This window comes from Cyprinodon variegatus, unplaced genomic scaffold (assembly GCF_000732505.1).
Source record: "Cyprinodon variegatus isolate N-32 unplaced genomic scaffold, C_variegatus-1.0 Scaffold38, whole genome shotgun sequence".
NCBI classification, from domain to species: Eukaryota; Metazoa; Chordata; class Actinopteri; order Cyprinodontiformes; family Cyprinodontidae; genus Cyprinodon; species Cyprinodon variegatus.
The window spans coordinates 782597-801374 of NW_015150491.1; the positions used below are offsets into that span (position 1 = coordinate 782597).

Sequence of the window (18778 nt, forward strand, 5' to 3'; positions counted from 1 at the left end):
ATTACTGCAGGATGGTTGAAACATTCAATATGAGAATCATGTATTGAGTCATGTATACAGACTTAACCCATTTAATCAAGCAACAATATCAGATTATTTTACTCTGCTTATTTGACGAAAAACAGGGGTTCCATATTAGGGAAGTAAGGACACAGATTTAAATTTCATTCATAAATTGAATACCGTGAAATTATTCATTCTTTTTTTTAAGCTCACAACATTGATTCATCATGTGAGTTCCTCCCTTTAAATACAGAAATAAAAACATAGCTAAAATGAAATAAAATAAGACATTAACTGTATTTAGGATTGGAAAAAAACACTCCTCATTGTCTTTGACATATAAAACATGGCGGTGGCAACATCATGCTTTGGGTAGGCTGTTTCTTAATAAGTACAGGGAAGCTGGAAAGAGTGCATAGGAAGATGGATACAGATGAATACAGGGCAATCCTGGAAGACAGTATTTACAGGCTGAAAATCACTTCATACTGGAGGGGATATTCTTTGTCTAATTAACCAGGTAATGAATCCAACATACAGCTATAGCTACAATGGAATGGTTTGGTGAAAAAAAAGAAATCCCTTAGTGATGATTATCCAATCAAACCCAGACCGAAATCTAATCAGCAATTTTCTATAAGATTTTAAAAATCATTGTTCTCGGGAACTCCCAATCTAATATAAGAAATTGGACTTGGAAGTGGTAGCGAGTGCAAATGTGGCTCTGCAAAATCCACCCTTTTTAGATAATTATGGCTTCGTAAAAATGACTACATGTACCATACATTCCTCTTCAGAATTACTGCATTATATTGGTGTGGCATATACAATTCCAACAAATGTAGTTTTGGGTGTTTTTGTAGTAAAAGGTGGAAAAGGTTTTCAAAAGACTTCCTTAGAGACATGTCCTATTCTATGATATCAGTTCTGCTCATCACCTTACATTGAAAGGGTTGCAATAGGCATCTTTATCTAGATCAGCTGAAAGTGATGCTAGGTTCTCGTGATCTCTGTGGGTGGTTTTCCCAGGTTTCAAAAAACACATCTGTGTTGAGGCACAGCAGCATTCCTCATAGCCCTCAAACACTGAATATAACTCCCGGCCTGTCAACAAGGGATCATCCGGCAATTCATTGAGATGGTCGCTGGACTTGGTGGGTGGTGTCTGAAGTGCAGTGCTGACATTTATTCATATCCGCACCTGAAGTGGATATGACAACAGCTAGAAAAAAAGGTAGGGTTTGCCAAGGCACATCACACTAATCTGATTCGCTTTCCTTCCGTCATGTCAGTCAAGTTTATCTCCTCTTAATGAAACCATAATCAGGAAAATTTGTGCTGAAGCTTGTGGTTCTAAATCAGAAGCTCCAAGGAATGTAAGGTAAAGAAACATAACCAAAAACATGAAGAAATTGATAACAGACAACGTGGATGTATGGTGCCTAAAGTGTTTCAGCTACTGAAAGAAATTTAAACAAAGCGAATGAAACACAAAAGCTAGCTGTTTTTAACATATCACCAATAATGGGTTATCAAACAGGCAAAGATAAAAATCTCTGTCCCAAGAGGGGTAAGGAGGTGAAAAGGAAGGAGTGGTTGCCTTTAGTATTGTTGCGAGAAATGACCTGAGGCAGGTGCAGGCCAGAGCATGGAAATTACAGAGTTAAAGCTACATGTGCCATTTACAGAGGGCATGAGAAACTCAGTTTGTGTAGAAGCTGGTTTCTGTGTTAAAGTGCCATATGTTTGCTGTTGATCGACTTTCCTCTCTCTTTTTGTTAGTATTCCTCTTGTAAAAAATCAACTTTGATTTTTACTAATGGCCTTTTGAAACCAAATCCAAACTTATTTTGATAAAGACAGAAAAACACAAAGAAGCAGTGTTCATTTTACCGGTCAAATCAAACTTTTAAAATGAGTGCATATGTCAGATCTCACCAATATCTACACCTGCAGAAATTACCTGGTATTTTTGGTCATATAATATTATTGTGACTCTTTTAAGTTATGCACTGCAAAAAATTTTTAATCTAAATAAGTCATTTTTTTCTGATAATAATCATTTTCTTGAATTGAGGAGGGAAGTGAGACACTGCCAAACGCACAAATGAAATTGAAAATAAGCAAAAACAATTGCATTGTCTTATTTAAAGTGCATATTATCTAATTATTTTATTCTAAGAGTAAAAATATTAATTCCATTGGTGAACTATCTCATTTACCGACTCAAATTAAGGGTTAATACACCTAATTTAAGAACTTGTTTTTACTTATTTCTTGACTGTTTTTCCAGTGTGTCAAATGAAAAAATGGAACCTATAAAATCACTTCTAAAGATTGTTAAAGGAAGATGGTATAGTAGGGTAAAGGCTTACGAGTTTTCAGAGGGAGCAAGTATGAAGGAGCCAATTGAGACACATAGACATAGTGTTTAAAACTAGTTTAGTTCCCTTAGAATATAATTAAAATGTCTATAAAAAAAAAATCCAAAAGGAAAATCCACAACACATCGACCATCGACTCTCAAGCTCAATCCATAGGACCCAAAGGGATTCTATGGCTGGACTGGATGTTTAGTCTCTCCCCTGGATTTTATATCCGGCTTACTATTTTCTCCTTGTTAGAAGTGCCCAGAAACACCAAAGTAGAGCCACCTAAGGGCCATTCTAATCAGAATAGATGCCTGAGCTCTTCAGCTTTTCGGTGGATAAAACAGGTTGTTCTGCCATCAAGATTATCCATGCCCCCAGTACTTTGTCTAAGGGTAACCCTGACTTACACAATCTACAGTCATAGAAATAATTATATTAAAAAACTGGAACCACAATAAATTAATGCTAGAAGCGGACTGAAACTTCTCTTGCAAATGTAGTGGAGGATGTTAGGGCAGGTTCGCAATTGTTCCTTAAATTGCAGGTTCGCAATTGTTCCTTAAATCAAATTAATCAATGAATGAATTATCTAAAAATGTTTGTCTCACCTTTCTATGGATGTCAATAATTGTGGCGATAGATGGATAATTAGATGTGAAGGAGAGGAACAAATATCAAGTTAAAACTTAAATTAGAAATTTTAGAGCAAGCAACTTCAAGGAAATGGTTTCGGAAGAACATACACTGCTCTACAAAGAAGTACGGGACTTTGCCGCACATCACTACCATTTACAGATCTAACATTAGATTAGATGACTAATTACCAATCAAGTTGTATTTTCGATAAACAAGAATGCATTTAGCATTTCCTTCTAAAGTTTCTTTGTTACTTGTTCATTCCTCCTTTGATCTATTCAACATACCGCCATTCTAAGAATGCAACTTCAGATGTACAAATAAAACTTGCTTCCAACTAATCAGGTAGGAATACATACCCACCATTGAAGGCATCCGCCCTCATATGACCAAAGAAACTCTTCAGGGCCTCTGCCTTTAACTGAAACAGTCCATGCTGTCATATGTGAGTTACCTGCACGGGCCCTTAAAGTAATAAATGGAGTAGGGATAAGGCTCAGATAAAGAGGTATTAGAGAGGAAGAGGAGGAGGAGGGGAAGAAGAGAAGTGTTGAATAGAAGGTGATGAATGAAATGGCTCAAGGCGAATAGAGACAACCAAACAGTGAGGGAGAAGTGGATTTTAAATTACATGGTCGCTCTTGTCAGCAGGCATAATTAGTAGTTTGGTCAGGTGTGGTGAATGGGACAGGAAGCCTGAAAGGAAGGACAAAACGGTGTGAAAACAAAGACGTGTGTGTGCGAGGAATACAATCCTGTGATATGAATGTTTCTACAGGGGGAGAAAGTAAATGAGAATAATGCACACGGTGAGGGCACTCATGAAAGGAAAAAAGGAAACAGACAGTCAGTTTGTTACAGTATGTCGCGTGTCAAGCGCGTGGATGACAGGTTGGAGAACTTCAGATGATTCGTCAGGTGGCTGGCTGCCAACCAGAGCTGGGCGGGAAGAAGCTATAGTTGAAAGTCAGATTACAGATAACCAGGAAGTACAGATCAAAACATACAGAGTTCCTGGTCAGCAGGGAACTATCACTACTTGCCCTGCATAAGTGAGAATCTACATTAATACATTGTTGGTCCATCCGTTCCAACTAAAGCAGCTCTCAACTGCTCTCATTAAGCTGTCTGTGAGTTTTAGAATCGTCTTTGAATTGTAGGAATCTTTGACCATTTCTCCAGAAGATTACTTGTGAAATCTGAAACTTGAATCAGGATTAATTGCTTTGAATATCTGTTCATGTTTATGCACAAAAAGTTTTTTTTTTTTTTTTTAAAGAACTAAGGGTTCACATAACCAACATCTAAAAAATAGCTCCACACCATAATCCAATGTGCACCGAACTTTACATTTTGCACAGTGGGGAAAAGACAAAGAAACAAAGAAGCTTGAATTATTACTTTAATGAACACATCTTCTTTGATTTTACACCCAGTGTTTGACTTAGTGATTGAAGTCTTGCATGTATCTCACCACATAAGGTCATTCTGATTTGCTTGCTAGACTTAGAAAGTATATGCCACTTATAACTGGGATTTGAATCCTTGTTTCCTGCATCACAATCAAAGTGAGTCTTGTGATAGACAGCTGGTGACAAATGCCCTAAAATCTACATTTAAGGGTGACTATAGCATGAGGTGTAGGCCTTTGACCTGAAACTGTAACCTCAGCTATGTCAGTTGCCTAGAGATACCTTTCAGACGTGTGACATCATGACGAATTCTATTTTAAGACCACTATTTTGAGTACCGAACACTTAGCGCTGAGGTGCTTCCCCTCTGACCAGGACAAATCATTCTCATTTAAATTCATGTGAGCTTTTAGGACATTGTTATTGGATCAGATCCATATGAAGTCCCTACAGATTTTTCCTTTCCCGACTGATATGAATATCTTATACACCCCGTCATCACACACTGGTGAAAGTCTGAAAGCTTTTAAAGGTACATATGCCAATCAGTATTTCACAGCTGGCTGGGTTAACCCAAAAATATGGCATCTGAAAAACAAGAAGATATTTATTCGTATGTAAAGCTAAGGTAAGTCGCGTTCTGCTGATCTTTAAGCATACTCTAATTAAACAGCTAAACACAGCTATAATGTCTGTAGCAAAATCTTTCGATACAAATATCAAATGTACTTCTTTCACCAAAGAGTCTAATCAGTGTAATCTATCCATCCATCCATTTTATCCCACTTAGTCAGGGTTGCGGCCTATCTCCGGCAGTGTACGGGCGAGAGGAGGGGTACACCCTGGACAGATCAACAGTCTGTTGCAGGGCAACACAGAGACACACAATGACACACAGCCATGCACACACGCACCCACACCTAAGGACCATTTAGAGAAGCCAATTAAGATAACAGTCATGTTTTTGGACTGTGGGAGGAAGCTGGAGTACCCTAAGAGAACCCATGCATGCACAGAGAGAACAGGCAAACTCCATGCAGAAAGACCTGGGGCCAGGAATGAAACAGAGAACCTTCTTCCTGCAAGGCAACAGTGCTACTGCCTGTGCCGATATGCAGCCTGTGGGTATTTTTTGGAAGAACATTTTTTCAAGACAAATCCAGTTTGCAACAGCCTAGGCCAACTCTCCTGAATTGTTTTGAAACTCAATGGCAAAACATACGGATGGCATCTTTGACCCACAGGTTACCAGAGCAGATACTCAAAAGGGCCACGGCTAGATTCAAACGTTTGTGACGTTGGTCAGAGGGTCCAGGTCCTTTATGAACAACTTACTTCTGTCAGTATGCCACAGTGCAGCTGTGGCTGAAATGTAGCCTGTCAACATAACTGTGCCAACGGGGGAATGACTAAATGTAAATGTATTGTAAAGCATTTTGGAGTCCCCTGACTTGAAAAGGTGCTACAGTATATAAGTACAGTCAATGTAGATTTGTTTTGTTGGATCAAACATATACATATATATATATTTTTTAAATAACAAATTTTTTTTTTTTAACTATCAGAATTTCTAATTGGAGATAAAAAAAAAACATCAGTGGTTTATCAAACACACATACTATTGAAAATAATGAATAAACCAATTAAAACTGAAAAACAGCTGAAAAAGGATTTCTGATAACCTGTTAATCTACATCACTTCTAAAAGAGCAAAAAGAATAATAAAAAAAAAAAGTGAAGAGTTTTTTACATCAACAAATACAGCCTGCAAAGCAATATCTCCCAGAAACACATCATTGCTTGTAGTTTTAAAATCTCAACAGGCCTTTATTTAACCCAAAAACAGAGAGGGCAATTTTCAGAAAATGAAGATGCATCTGTGTGATCCGGACATAACCGTGTGACAGCCAGCAAATCCCCCTTAGAGAAAACCTCATGCCTCAGGACAACACAATGACACACACAAACACAGACACACACGCAACCATTCCAAGGAGGAGTCATCATGGGGTAAAAAAAAAAAAAAGGGGGAGGAGAGGTAAGAAAAGGGAGTGTATTTCTCTGGTACACTTTCAGAAGCACACCTTTAACTCCTTTAGACTCTAGTGCTACGCTGTGAAGTCAGTCACGCTTCAGCCAGTCAGCAGCGTCAGGTACGTTGTGGTTGTGTGAGAGACCTGAGAGAGGAGAGGCGGAGAAGAGAAACTCAACCTCAAGGAAGGAGAACAGACAGCCTGCCATATGTGTGGCTCCTCTCAAGGCTTTAAGGTAAATCTGCAGCATTCATAAAATAAGGGATATATATATGAAATAATGTCTACTAGTTTACTTTCTATTTTAGACATTTTCTGTAACTGATAGAGGTATCTCCGTCTCTCAGTAAGGTGTTTGACAGAGTTTAATTGTGCTTTCTAGACTCAAACTGATACCGGCTGATAAAGCTCTTGACTCATATCTTGATTTTCAGAATATATTTTCTGCTGTGTCACTAGGTTGAATGGTTTCAAAGTGAGTTGTCACACTAGTGACAGTCATTCCGAGTCAGCTGTGGTGACATACTTCAGAGAAAAAAAGGCTGAAATGTCCGCCATAAATCTCATCTCTCTGCACTTTTTTTTTGCATCATTCATTTTTTTTTCTTCTCACCGACAGTAAATGTGTATTTTAGATTTTCGGGCTCCATGTTAAGCATTAAGTCTTCCATAAAGTTTAGGCTGTGCATTAAATTTAGTCTCTTATCAGGGGAGAACATGTGTCATACGACTGCTTACCAATATTACTGCTTATCAATCACTATCTGGGCAGCCAAGAGAGGAGGGTAATAAGCAAAAGCTGTGTGCTTTTATTTTTAATCATAAATCTTTCATCATTTTTTTTACACTTTATGTCATCCTGTCACAAAGGGTGTGTTCTTTAGTGTGGGCTGAGCCAGTTGATCACATCTTGTTCAAAAGAAAGATGCAATCAAATAGAAAGAGAAAGACAAGATATCAGGACTGGCCAAGTTAGTTCAGAGGAAGTCGTGTTGATTCACTGGGAGTGCTTGTTTCCTTGTGAAAGTGGTCTTGCTTCGGGGCTGACGTGCTAAAGAAACCTGAATTGTAGCCTTGGGGTGGTGATTCAGAGTCACAGGACGTATGGGACAGTGGGGCCGGCGGGGCTCATTCAACTTTGAAGTTTGTTTGTCCGGTAGTAGCAGATAGGAAAGTAAATCTCGGAACTGCAACTGCCTCGTCTATGGTATATCTCATTTTACACTTCTGAAACTGCTTTAAGGTCAGTTCAAAACTTGACTTTTTATCTTACAGCTGTTATTTTTCTCTTAAATACTTAAATAAAAAGACGATGATTTATTCTTTCCTTAAAGGTTTAAATGTGAGTGTTGATGCCAGTTGGACTTGTTGCCAAGGCAACCCATTTTTGTTTTCAAATAGAACCTGCAGCATTTGTGGTAGCTGAAAAATGTCTCTGTCATCTCCGCTATCCAACAGCCAGCATGTTTTTGATCTGGTCTGATAACCATTCACCAAGACATTTTTGCCCTTTCTTCTTCTCTAGGCCTCCTCTTCTGAATGCACCACAGACATGTTAGCCTCAGAGAGGTCACCGCAGAGCATAGGAGCCACCACTGTAGCTTTGACAGATACACAGGAAGATATGAGATTATGGAGCGAGTCTGATTTTGAGGAGAAGTGCACTTACATTGTGAATGACCAGCTTATTGATGAAGAGTCCAAAAGCCATGGCAAGACAAGAGCTGAGAGATCCTTACCCAGAAACCTCACCTTGAAACGCAGCCACAACTCTAGAGAGGTAAGATTTTCCTCCAAATTTCACACCATAATTTGAATTATACTGTAAAAATTCTCAAATCCGAAAACATCTGTGCAAAAAAGCAGAAGTTGTTTTTGTTTTTATAGACCTTATTTGCGTCACTCCAACTTCCTTCCGTCCACTCATCCATCCTCAGGCGGGATGTACTTGACATGTTGTTGTCTAATTTGAGCCTTTCCTCTCTCCTGCCTGTGTGCCGAGGCAAAAAGAGAGACAATAGCCAAGCCCCTAGGCACTCAGACAGAGGACACTCTGATTAGTAGCTAACAGATTCTGATCCCTTTGTTCCAGCGGAAAATTAGACCTTAAAGTAAAGCTGACTCATGGAGACCCATGTGATATACGCTACTTTAAATAATCCTTTGAATTGACAAAAGTTTGTGTCTAGGTTGGTCAATAAAAGTCAGGCAAATCAAAAGTTGTGTGGCTTGACCTAGTTGAGAGATTTTATCAAATGCAGTCAGAAGAAATAGACTTTGTCTGTGGTTAAATATCTGCCTCACTCTTTTGACCCTTTGACAAATATTGTCTGAATATTTTAGCATAGAAAACCAATTATCTACATCACAAGCATACCATGATAATTAATTAATGACAAAACTATATAGATCATCCAGATATTTATTTCATCCAGCAACATACACAATATGATTGCCACTTAATATGTATTAAGGAATTCATGACCATGGCTTTTATGCTTTAGCTTTAACAAAATGTTACCTGGTGACGTTCACCAGTCCGGGTGTGACCATGACACCTTATCCTTCCGTCTGTAGCCTGAAGGCTTGAGACAGAGGAGTGAGTTTCACACCTAGAGGTCAGAGAACAACATCAGTGGTAAAAATTTAATGTGATGGAGAAACTAAAGAAAACTCAGTTGTCCGGCTTGTTAAATATTCATTATATTTGGGGGGAATAAAAACAAAACTGTGCCACATTATTTTCCACAGTGGAAAGTTTGTCACCAGATTATTTTTTAATTTGCAAAAATGAGACTTGGAGAGTCTTGTGAAAATAAGACTTATTTATTTTTTGCTATTTCACCACATGTTTCAGATATTTATTGCAGAGAAAAAGACCATAAACAAATTTGATTCAAAAAAGTTTTTAAATTATAATTTAAAATAATTATAGACAAATGCTATTTAAAACAACTGAACACTATTTGAAAAGGTATTATCCCCTTATAGATGCAGTATCCTTATTTTTTAAAAGGCAGTTATTGGTACAGAAGATGTAACTGGATGTACACAAAATAATTTGACTCATTTCTAGTCAAGCCACATGATATTTTACAGCAATCTTAGGGACTGGATGCTTCCTGGCAAAAAGTCTGACAGCATTTTCTGTCTTCTTTGGTCAGTTGTGGTTTTGGTCTACAGACTCTCTCTTTGAATCATATTTCCCTGGTTTCTTTCTTATGATTGAATCATAAACTCTAAACTGAAAGCAAGCAAGAAATTGAGAACCAAAGAGCTTTAGTAACAATTTGGGTTCTTTGTGACTTCTTGATTTTTTTGATGCGCTCTCTGAGAAACTTTGATAATCTGGCAATATATATTTGTGTAATGAACAAACAAATATATAAAGCAAACAATAGTTTTACAAAAAAAACTTTCTTTTTATTTAACCTCAGAGAAGCTGGATGTGCAATGCAACATTTAAAAAATCAGTTTTTGCAAGACTTTAACGTCTCTTTATCCTTCTTGTGGAACAGGTGCTTGGGGTGACCAGTAAAGAGTTTATTCCAAAGGGAAGCCGTTTTGGCCCTTTCGTTGGCAAAAGCTACACCAGTAAAACATTGCCTAAAGATGCAGACAGTCGCTACTTCTGGACGGTAAGTAAACTACATATGAGGGTTTGGATTTAGGTGCATTAATGTGAAATTCAAAAATGTACATTTCAGAACAGTTCACATCCTGCAGCTTCAGCCAGAGGTGTTTCTATAGCAGTGGCGTTGCACAGGTTTGCAGTTGTGGTCAAGGACCGGCATCCTGTAAAAGTTTGCTTGCCAAGACGCTGGTATTGCTTTAGATGGAGAATAACGTGTGTGTGTGCCACATATGCAAAACTGACTGACTGCCAGTATTCAACTTGGTTGTCTGAAGTCACACATACATAGGCACACACAGCTGTTTGGTTTCAATGACGCAGTGGTTCTTCTCTCTCTGCTTCTCTCAGCAGTGGTATCACTGCCAGTAAATACACCATACACATGTCCGCACTTCTCCAGATTCACACATTCTCACACTGACTAGGCAAGGAAGTGGCTTTTAGCCTGAGAACTGTGATGTTACAAATCAGCAGCACCCGAGCATATTCCATTACTCACACACACCACTGCAATTGAGCACCACAGGGTCGGTAACATTAACTAATGTCAGACTAATCAAATCTTTAAAAATTTTTAACAGAGGTTGCATGTTAGTAAGGAATCAATCAAGAGCACTGCTTCATAGCTTTAGACAGCAGAAAAACTTGAGATTTGGAAGGGCTATAAAGAATAACTTTTCTTCAACTGTGGGAGCTCATAGTGGAAGTAAGCAAGATATCATACTATAATCCAGTCATGCAGAAACTGTATTATTCAGTGTTGCTTTAAATGACTGACAACACCACAGCCAGTCCTAAGCTATGTATACAGCTGAACAAAAATACAATACTTACCATAAGACTGAGACGAGGAAAGTCTGACATCATGATTTCAGATCCAGTGCATCTTAAAGTGTTTCCGTTTCTTGATTACCAGAACTACCTTACATTTTTCATTGTTTTCTGTGCTAAAGGTTTTCTCAGATGGGCAAATTCATCACATCCTGGATAGTTTGAATGAGGAACAAAGCAACTGGATGCGCTATGTCAACCCAGCACGATCAGTAGAGGAGCAGAATCTAGTTGCCTGCCAGACTGGCCTGAACATCTTCTTTTACACAATTAAACCTCTTCAGCCAGGTCAGGAGCTACTGGTCTCGTACAGCCATGAATTTGCCCAGCGCTGTTACTATCCTCATCTTCAACAATTAGCTGCTGACAAAAATGGTAGGTGTTTGTATGGAATTAATATAGGAAGTCAGACAAAATTTAATTCCATGAAAGTCATTTGAAACCAAACCCCCACCTACGCTTTGACACATATCAGGGTTGGCCTGTCATAGCAAAGGGCTTGCTGTCAAACAGCTGACCAGCTGACAAGGTCTTTGTATGGGTGTTAAAAAAAGTTGCTCAGTCACACCCATGTTCCCTTTGTTAAAGCAGAACAAAAAAGGTGATAGAAGAGTCCTGAAAACAGAGAGGGGATTGTCTAAAGAGGCAGAGCCTAAGTAAAATGAGAACATTTTCAGGATTTTAAGTTCTTTTAGCCCTTATTTTGCATGTATACGTTTGCGCTCCCTCAGTAGTTGTGACTTGAGGTAGTGAAGTTATTCAGGCTTGACTTCCTCTATTTATTTAGCTCTTGAAAGAAGATACCTAAGAAGGTTACTTTGACTTCCTGACAAGGTGACCTGCTGAAAGATTGGTATCACACTCACTGTTAGCTGTTTGTTAAGAAGTGGAGTGGTAGGGTAAGAGGGGAGTAAACAAAAGATATGGCTTCCTCTGCTCTGTGTGGGTTAATGTTAACTGTGTCCAAAGTACGTTAAATGCAGAAACATACCCCTGTATTTTGTCCCTCTCTGTTTGCCACTTTGAGCACTTTGTCTGGTCTGTAGTTAGCCATAAAAGCACGACACTCAAGATTTCCTGGCTATTACTTGTTTACATGCTATACAGCAGTCGGGATGTTGTAAAGTTAACATAGATAATTCATGTACTTGCCTCTAATGACATTTTTCTATTGTCTATCTGTTTAACAGAGCAAATCCAGGCTCATGAGAGGACAAAAGGAAAACGAGGACACACTGTTTCTGAGATTCTCAGAGATGAACCTCTCAAACCTAAGTCTATCTGTCTCAGAAACCAGGACTGTCAGGTGTTTCAGACAGGTGTCTCAATTTTTCCCTCGTGTCCGAGCGTTGTATATCCAATACAGGCCAACTTGGAATCTGGATATAACTACGGATATCTCCCTTTGCCACCTTTGGCACCGTATGGCACTGCTACAGCCAAAAGGCCAGAGATAAGTAGTCCCTTTCCAACTGGTTTGCATATTGCCCTGCAACACACTCAAGATCCTGGCAAAACTGAACCTCACCAAGGACCATGTGTGCCGAGTGAGATTCTCTCCAATCTTAGACACAGTTCTTACCTAGTGCCACACTACTCACTGGGCCTTCTGCCACATACATTACCATTCTACAGTGAAAGACTAAAACCACACTTGACAAATTCATCAGATTTCATGCCTTTCAACAGCTATGCACACTTCCTACATCCTTCAGGTAGTGGATCCAAAGACTTATCACTTGCATCATCAAATTGCAAACAGGAACTCATTCTTTCACAAAGTAGTGAGCACAAAGGTAACAATGACCTCTACTCAAAAAAGGCAAACTACCTCAAGAAAACTTCCAGTGACCTCAGTGATGTCAAACACTCTGCTTGCACAAACGTCTACACAGACCTCAGTGTGTCTAGTAAGGCCAGCTCTTCTCCCGTTGACTTTAAACTCTGTAAAGAAAATCCTTTTGCACCTCGGGAATGTTCACCCCCTGTCGGTACTGCTGCCTCCTCAAACTACCTTCCTTCCAGACCTACCTCTGCCAATCAGGGCAATACTGAAGATGCACTGGATCTTAGACGGCAAAAGAAAGAAGGGTCAATCATTGGCTACAAGACCCTTTCTTACCCACTTAAAAGGCAAAATGGAAAAATTCGTTATGAATGCAACATCTGTGGAAAGGTCTTCGGGCAGCTGTCCAATCTCAAGGTAAGTACCCTTCATCTTCCTAGAAACATAATTGATTGACCAAAGTGTGTTTTGACCGAAGATACAATCTGAAACTATAAATATCGATCTCACCTACTTTTTTCAGGTTCATCTAAGAGTTCACAATGGGGAGCGTCCGTTTAAGTGTCAGACCTGTAACAAGAACTTTACTCAGCTGGCACACTTGCAAAAACATTACCTAGTTCACACAGGAGAGAAGCCTCATGAGTGCAAGGTAAGAGAATAACCTAGAAAGTATAAATTTTAAGTTCTGATTGATAGAGCTAAGGGTTTTTGCTATAATGCTAACTGACCAAGGACTACATTTACTAAAATTACAATGCTTTGTTTTCAGGTGTGCCATAAGCGATTTAGCAGCACTAGCAACCTTAAGACCCACCAACGGTTGCACTCAGGTGAGAGGCCTTACCAGTGCAAGCTCTGCCCAGCCCGATTTACTCAATATATCCACCTCAAACTTCACAAACGGTTGCACACAGGGGAAGGGACCCACCGATGTCCTCGCTGCCCCTCTACTTATCTTCACCACTGCAGCCTACAGGTCCACCTCCAAGGCTTCTGCCCCCTGTCCCCCTCAGCATCCCGTAGGCTGTCACCTGAGGAGCTACAACGAGTCAACTCTGAGATAGAGAGGTTCGACATGAGTGAGGCAGCAGAGCAGCTCGATGTTATGGCCACTGACACAGAAACAAACAAAGGGAATGTCATTGACCTCATACAAAAGATAGAAAATAACATCTTAAGCTTCCAGGATGCTGTCAAAGTGAAGACTGAGCTGAACATCGGCAACGGAGTGTACCAGTGCTCAGATGCGCTGTCTCAGTCACATAGTTTTATGACCGACAAGCGTGAAGCTGGAGCAAGGATGCATTTCAGAGAGTGACCTGCTATTCCAACCAAATAATCATTAGAACCCAGCTCAGCAGCTGTCTGTTACTGTTTGAAGTAAAGCCTTTTCTAAATCACACATTGCCTATTAAGTCTACAAAGATTTGAGTGCATGGCTAGTCTAAACATTGCCAAAATGACCAAATACTTCAGTGATTTATTTTCCTTATGTGTGTATAATTTATTATTTTACCAATTTGAAACTAATATGTATCAAAGTGGATACTTGCTATATTTTGTTGAATATTTTTAAACATTTGCATACAGTAATAAATTATTGCCTAAACCTACCTTCATTTGTGGCTTCACTGAGTAAGATTGAGTGTTCCTGTTTGTTCGCACATGCTGGTATTATTTGTTGCACGATTAAACTGAAAATGACTGTATAAGCATGACTCTGTATAGTTTAAGTGAGCTAAGTGCTGAAATGACGACACAGAGGAAACCTCAATTGTTCTTGCATGGTATACATGCTTGCATTTGTGTGAGTGTACTCGGCTGATGTGGGGAGTCAGACAGAGGTAAACATCCTGTTATGTGTCTCTGGATATTAACCAGTAAGTATCACCTCAGTAGTCTGAAAAAAAAAAAACTTGAATTTATATACCATAACTTTAACAATGAACAGATGTTTTACCCAAAAGATGGACTGTTAAACAACATTCATACCTTATACAATCTCTAAGCAGAGAGTCAGTCTTTCAGAATAAGTTAATTTAACCTACATTTCGAAATCTACATTATGCAATAGATTTCTGGAATATGTCCAAATTTATTAGCACTACAGTATAGTGTTGTGTAGTGTAAGTGTTTATTTTATATTGATATTGCCTTTATGTTCATTTCTGTTATATGCACCATTACTTATAAAGCTGTCAAATTAAGAAACGCATTAATGTACAGTATGTGTGCAAGAAAAAGTTTTAAAACTAGAATTGTGCTTTTGGGGCCAAGAAAGTGTAAACCAAAAACAATATAGAGAGGATTACTTCAAAAGGTCATAAGGCTTATTAAGTTATTTATGCTTGTTTTTAACACATAGTTGAAATGTCATGCATTTTAGGCATAGTTCAGAGATTTAAAGTTCAAAGAAGGCCGAGGTACTCCAAAAGCTTCCTATCAGCATTCTTTATCTTGTCCAAAACCAATTTTATTTATGCTTAAAATGATGCTTCTAGAATACACTACTGTGTGCTATCTATTTAACTAATATAGTCCTTGATTTTAGATTAATTTAATGAGTTCAGAGGCAAACGATTGTTTAATTATGGTTCATTTTTTGCCTTTACCACAGCTGGAAGCAAAATAGCTTCACGTTGATGATTGACATTTCATAATGACAGCTGGCATAGTACATGACTATATTTATAAATAGCAAGGGTTGGAAATACATTTGGCCACTCTCATAAATATATAGGAAAACATTATTTAGCAGAACAAGAAGCCTTCTCTTATTGTTTGTTATTGTTTGCAAATTTTTGTGTGAACTGTTGCTGCCTTAGATGGTGGGTCAATTAGGGACAACATGGGAACCACCACTGGTATGTGGCTAAAAGTGGTGTGACCTAGCCTAGTAAACTAGCCCCACCCGCCAGCGACCAAAATCATTTTTGCCTGCGAGTTGGTCTAGCCTTGATCAATGCCGCAGGCCCTAGAACTGGCGGGCCAATCACAAGGCAAAGATGTGTTTTGAATTTCTAGATGCAAAGTGGGCGGGGTTTTGAGGGCGTGACGACAAAGCTGCACGACGCTCAAGATAGCACAACAAGGAAGATGGCAACAACTATTGAACAGTTCTTGTTTGACTCAGCTTTGGAATCAGTTTTGGAAGGATTAGATTTGGGGTTTTCGTTGAAACATGAGCAGGAAGAGGCTCTACGCTCATTCATTTTTAAGAAGGACGTATTCGCCGTTTTACCCACAGGCTGTTTGCTTACTGTACACTCCACCGCCAGCTTTCTGTCGCACTTACTATGTCACGGTCAGTTGCGCTCATTGGTCAGAGGGTTGCTATTTTGCAAATACAACTATTCTCAGGACCATTGGTGTCAAAAGGACACACATTTGTTACTTAAGTAGAAGTATAAATATTGCAGTTTAAAAAACCTCTGGTAAAAGTTGAAGTATCAACTTGACCTCTTTACTTGAGTAAAAGTGAAAAAGTATGGGCATAGAAAAACACTCAAAGTATAAAAGTATAAAGTAACCTTTAAAAAAAAAACAGCCAGACGCCACTAAATGAATTTTAAAGCTTAATTTTTTTTAAACTATTTCGAAAAATTCTTTGAGATGGGCCAAGGATGAGGGAGGTCCTGTTGGTCTCCATCTCCCGATACACTCTCATTTCAGACATTTCAACATCTTTTTCTGAATCCGACATTGTAGCATGGCATAGACAATTGGCATTTGCAGCTTGATGAACAACTGCTTGTTTTTGATTATTTCATTTAGCTAACCAATGAGTGTCTGCATTATATGACTCATCCAATTACACTAGTTTTCGCTAGATGTGGATGGCGCCAATGATCTGCATTGGATGGCGCACATGACTTAAAATAAATATTAATAAACATTAAACCAAAGCCAAGAGTAACAAGTAACGCTTGTTTTAAAAATGTAGGGAATAGAAAGTACAGATACTTGTGTGACAATGTAATCAGAAGAAGTCAGAAGTAGGAAGTAATAAAATAAAATCTCTGCTGAGGAAAAATGTTCACAAATTTCCTCTTGCTGACTGATATCCCACATTGTCACAGACTATGAAGATATGATATATAGTTTATGATATACTTTTTTTCTCAGAATTCTGACTTTAATCTCAGAATTCTGACTTTAATCTCAGAATCTTGGATCTTAATGTAGATGGGCACTATGGAGGAAGAGATGTGGGAGCACTCAGCTTCACTGACAAAGATGTGAGTTGTTTGAGAGGGCCAGTAACACATTGGTGGAAAATGACGGAATTAGGTGACTTTTTACGTGCCCTATTTCATTTTAATACTATTTCATTAATGGATGAGCAGAAGGTGCTTAAAAACAAGAGAGCTATATCAGTCTTTAAAACAGACATGGCTACAGGTTTATGCTGACATGTTTGTTAGCTGTCAGAGTTAAGTCAGAATTCAGAGAAAAAAGTCAGAATTCTGAGATTAAAGTCAGAAATCTGAGATTAAAGTCGGAATTCCAAGCAAAAAGTCAGAATTCTGAAATTAAAATCAAAATTCTGACTTTTTTCTCATATTATACTGAGATAAAATTTAAAAATCAGTTAAGTTTAAAAAAAAAATTCAGTGGCCCTAATCCTCTTCCATATCTAATTGATGTAATGGGTTGGATTAATTAAACGATACAACGGCCTTCCATAAACACTGTATAGTTAGTCCTCCCAGTGGGTCGGTAACTGATGTCCCTTTAAAGCGGCCTTTGACGTCATGTATTTTGACAGTGGGTGGGAGGCAGCGGGAGAAGAAGAAGGGGAGCAGATGAACCCGGAGACAGGGATGTCCAGAATCATGTCCCCGGCTCTTTCTTGCTCCATAACCGTAACATGATACCCGCTGCTCCCGGAGCGCTTGCCCGAAGGATGCCGACCGCGGCCAGGCGGAGCGGCTGCTGGATAGCCTGGTGCCAGGCGGTGCTGCTCGGTGTGTCGGCGCTGGTTATCATAGCCGAGCGGAGCGCACGTAAGTGGGCAGCTAGCCTTGGATAGCGCTCTGTGTTGGGTTTTCTGTTTAAGTAACAAAAAAACCACAGTAATAATATTCATTTTTGGTGCGCCATGGTGGTTTCAGGTACATTCTTTTTGTGGGAAAAATGGCGTTCAGCTCCTGTCACGGAGCTTTGAATGCAGGTGGGAACACAATTAAAAGCTATAACGGCTGATACTAGCCTTAACAGAAAGCCTGGGCATTGTTTATCTCACTGGACACACGGTTAGACACTTAGGTTCACATACTCTTTCCACTCACAATAAATAACATCAGTAAAAAAATAATATTTTTATTATTAAAATGTATAGCAAATATATTATATACACATTAGACAGATTTAAGCTCTGATGCAGTTCTCATCCTACCTGTAATCTGTCAGCTCTCCCTGAAAACGGATCAATGAGCCAAGGTCAGGATACCAGAAATATGACTGGATCTGTACAAAGTGTGACTTAGTGTTCAGCAGGTATACCTTTCCATAAAGATTTCCATACTGCCATATTGCTCAGACTATTTTTTTTTCTTTTTGCAACACCCATTTATTAAAATAATTATTTAAAGTCAAAAACAGGAGTCAGATAGTATGATTATACTTTAGTAACATCGGTTTACCTGATATGCAAACAGCAATGCATCCTAACACGTCCAATTTAGTTCAATCATATAGACAGATTAAAACCCAGTTCCTGTCAAATTTATGCAACTTGAAAAAAAAAAGTTTTAAGTGCAGAAATCTTTTTGCTGAACAAGCATGCTTCATTCTTCTTGCATAATGTACCTTGCTTGACTCTGGCATTTTGTAATTTGCATTAACTCTTAAAATAATTGCACAATCCTGCATCCAGCTTGTCTTTCGTCTTTGTGCATGCATCAGTGATCTACTGTATTGGATTCTACCTTTGGAATGAGGAGACTCAATGGGCGGGCCTCACACTCGGCCTCTTCCTTCCTGGGACTGCTGTTCAGCTGCTAAGTGTGAAGTGGTACTATGATGATGGGGATGAACGGCGGTGCTATCTCTCTGTTATACACATA

General features: G+C 38.9%; 2 protein-coding genes across 4 annotated transcripts in view; both read left to right on the plus strand.

The window, feature by feature from the left end:
* The first annotated feature begins 6542 nt into the window (after positions 1-6542).
* On the plus strand, positions 6543-14315 carry LOC107081272 (PR domain zinc finger protein 1-like). Of its 2 annotated transcripts, none has more exons than XM_015369473.1 (7): positions 6543-6691; positions 7982-8236; positions 9975-10094; positions 11044-11296; positions 12112-13124; positions 13231-13359; positions 13480-14315. In XM_015369473.1, the coding sequence occupies exons 1-7, from the start codon at positions 6665-6667 to the stop codon at positions 14026-14028; spliced, it is 2346 nt and encodes a 781-aa protein (XP_015224959.1). In that variant the 5' UTR covers positions 6543-6664; the 3' UTR covers positions 14029-14315. The 2 variants fall into 2 exon arrangements, with proteins under 2 accessions (XP_015224959.1, XP_015224966.1); XM_015369480.1 differs by having other exon boundaries at positions 11044-11209.
* Positions 14316-17496: 3181 nt separating this feature from the next.
* The window catches only part of LOC107081492 (XK-related protein 5-like), a 4954-nt gene continuing 3672 nt past the window's right edge, over positions 17497-18778 (plus strand). The window contains exons 1-2 of one of the 2 annotated variants that reach the window (XM_015369667.1): positions 17497-17716; positions 18618-18778. The exon at positions 18618-18778 is cut by the window's right edge and continues 1 nt beyond it. In XM_015369667.1, the coding sequence (XP_015225153.1) occupies positions 17581-17716; positions 18618-18778 (297 nt within the window). In that variant the 5' untranslated portion in view covers positions 17497-17580. The remainder of the gene's footprint in view (positions 17717-18617) is intronic. The other variant, XM_015369660.1, reaches the window with a different exon arrangement.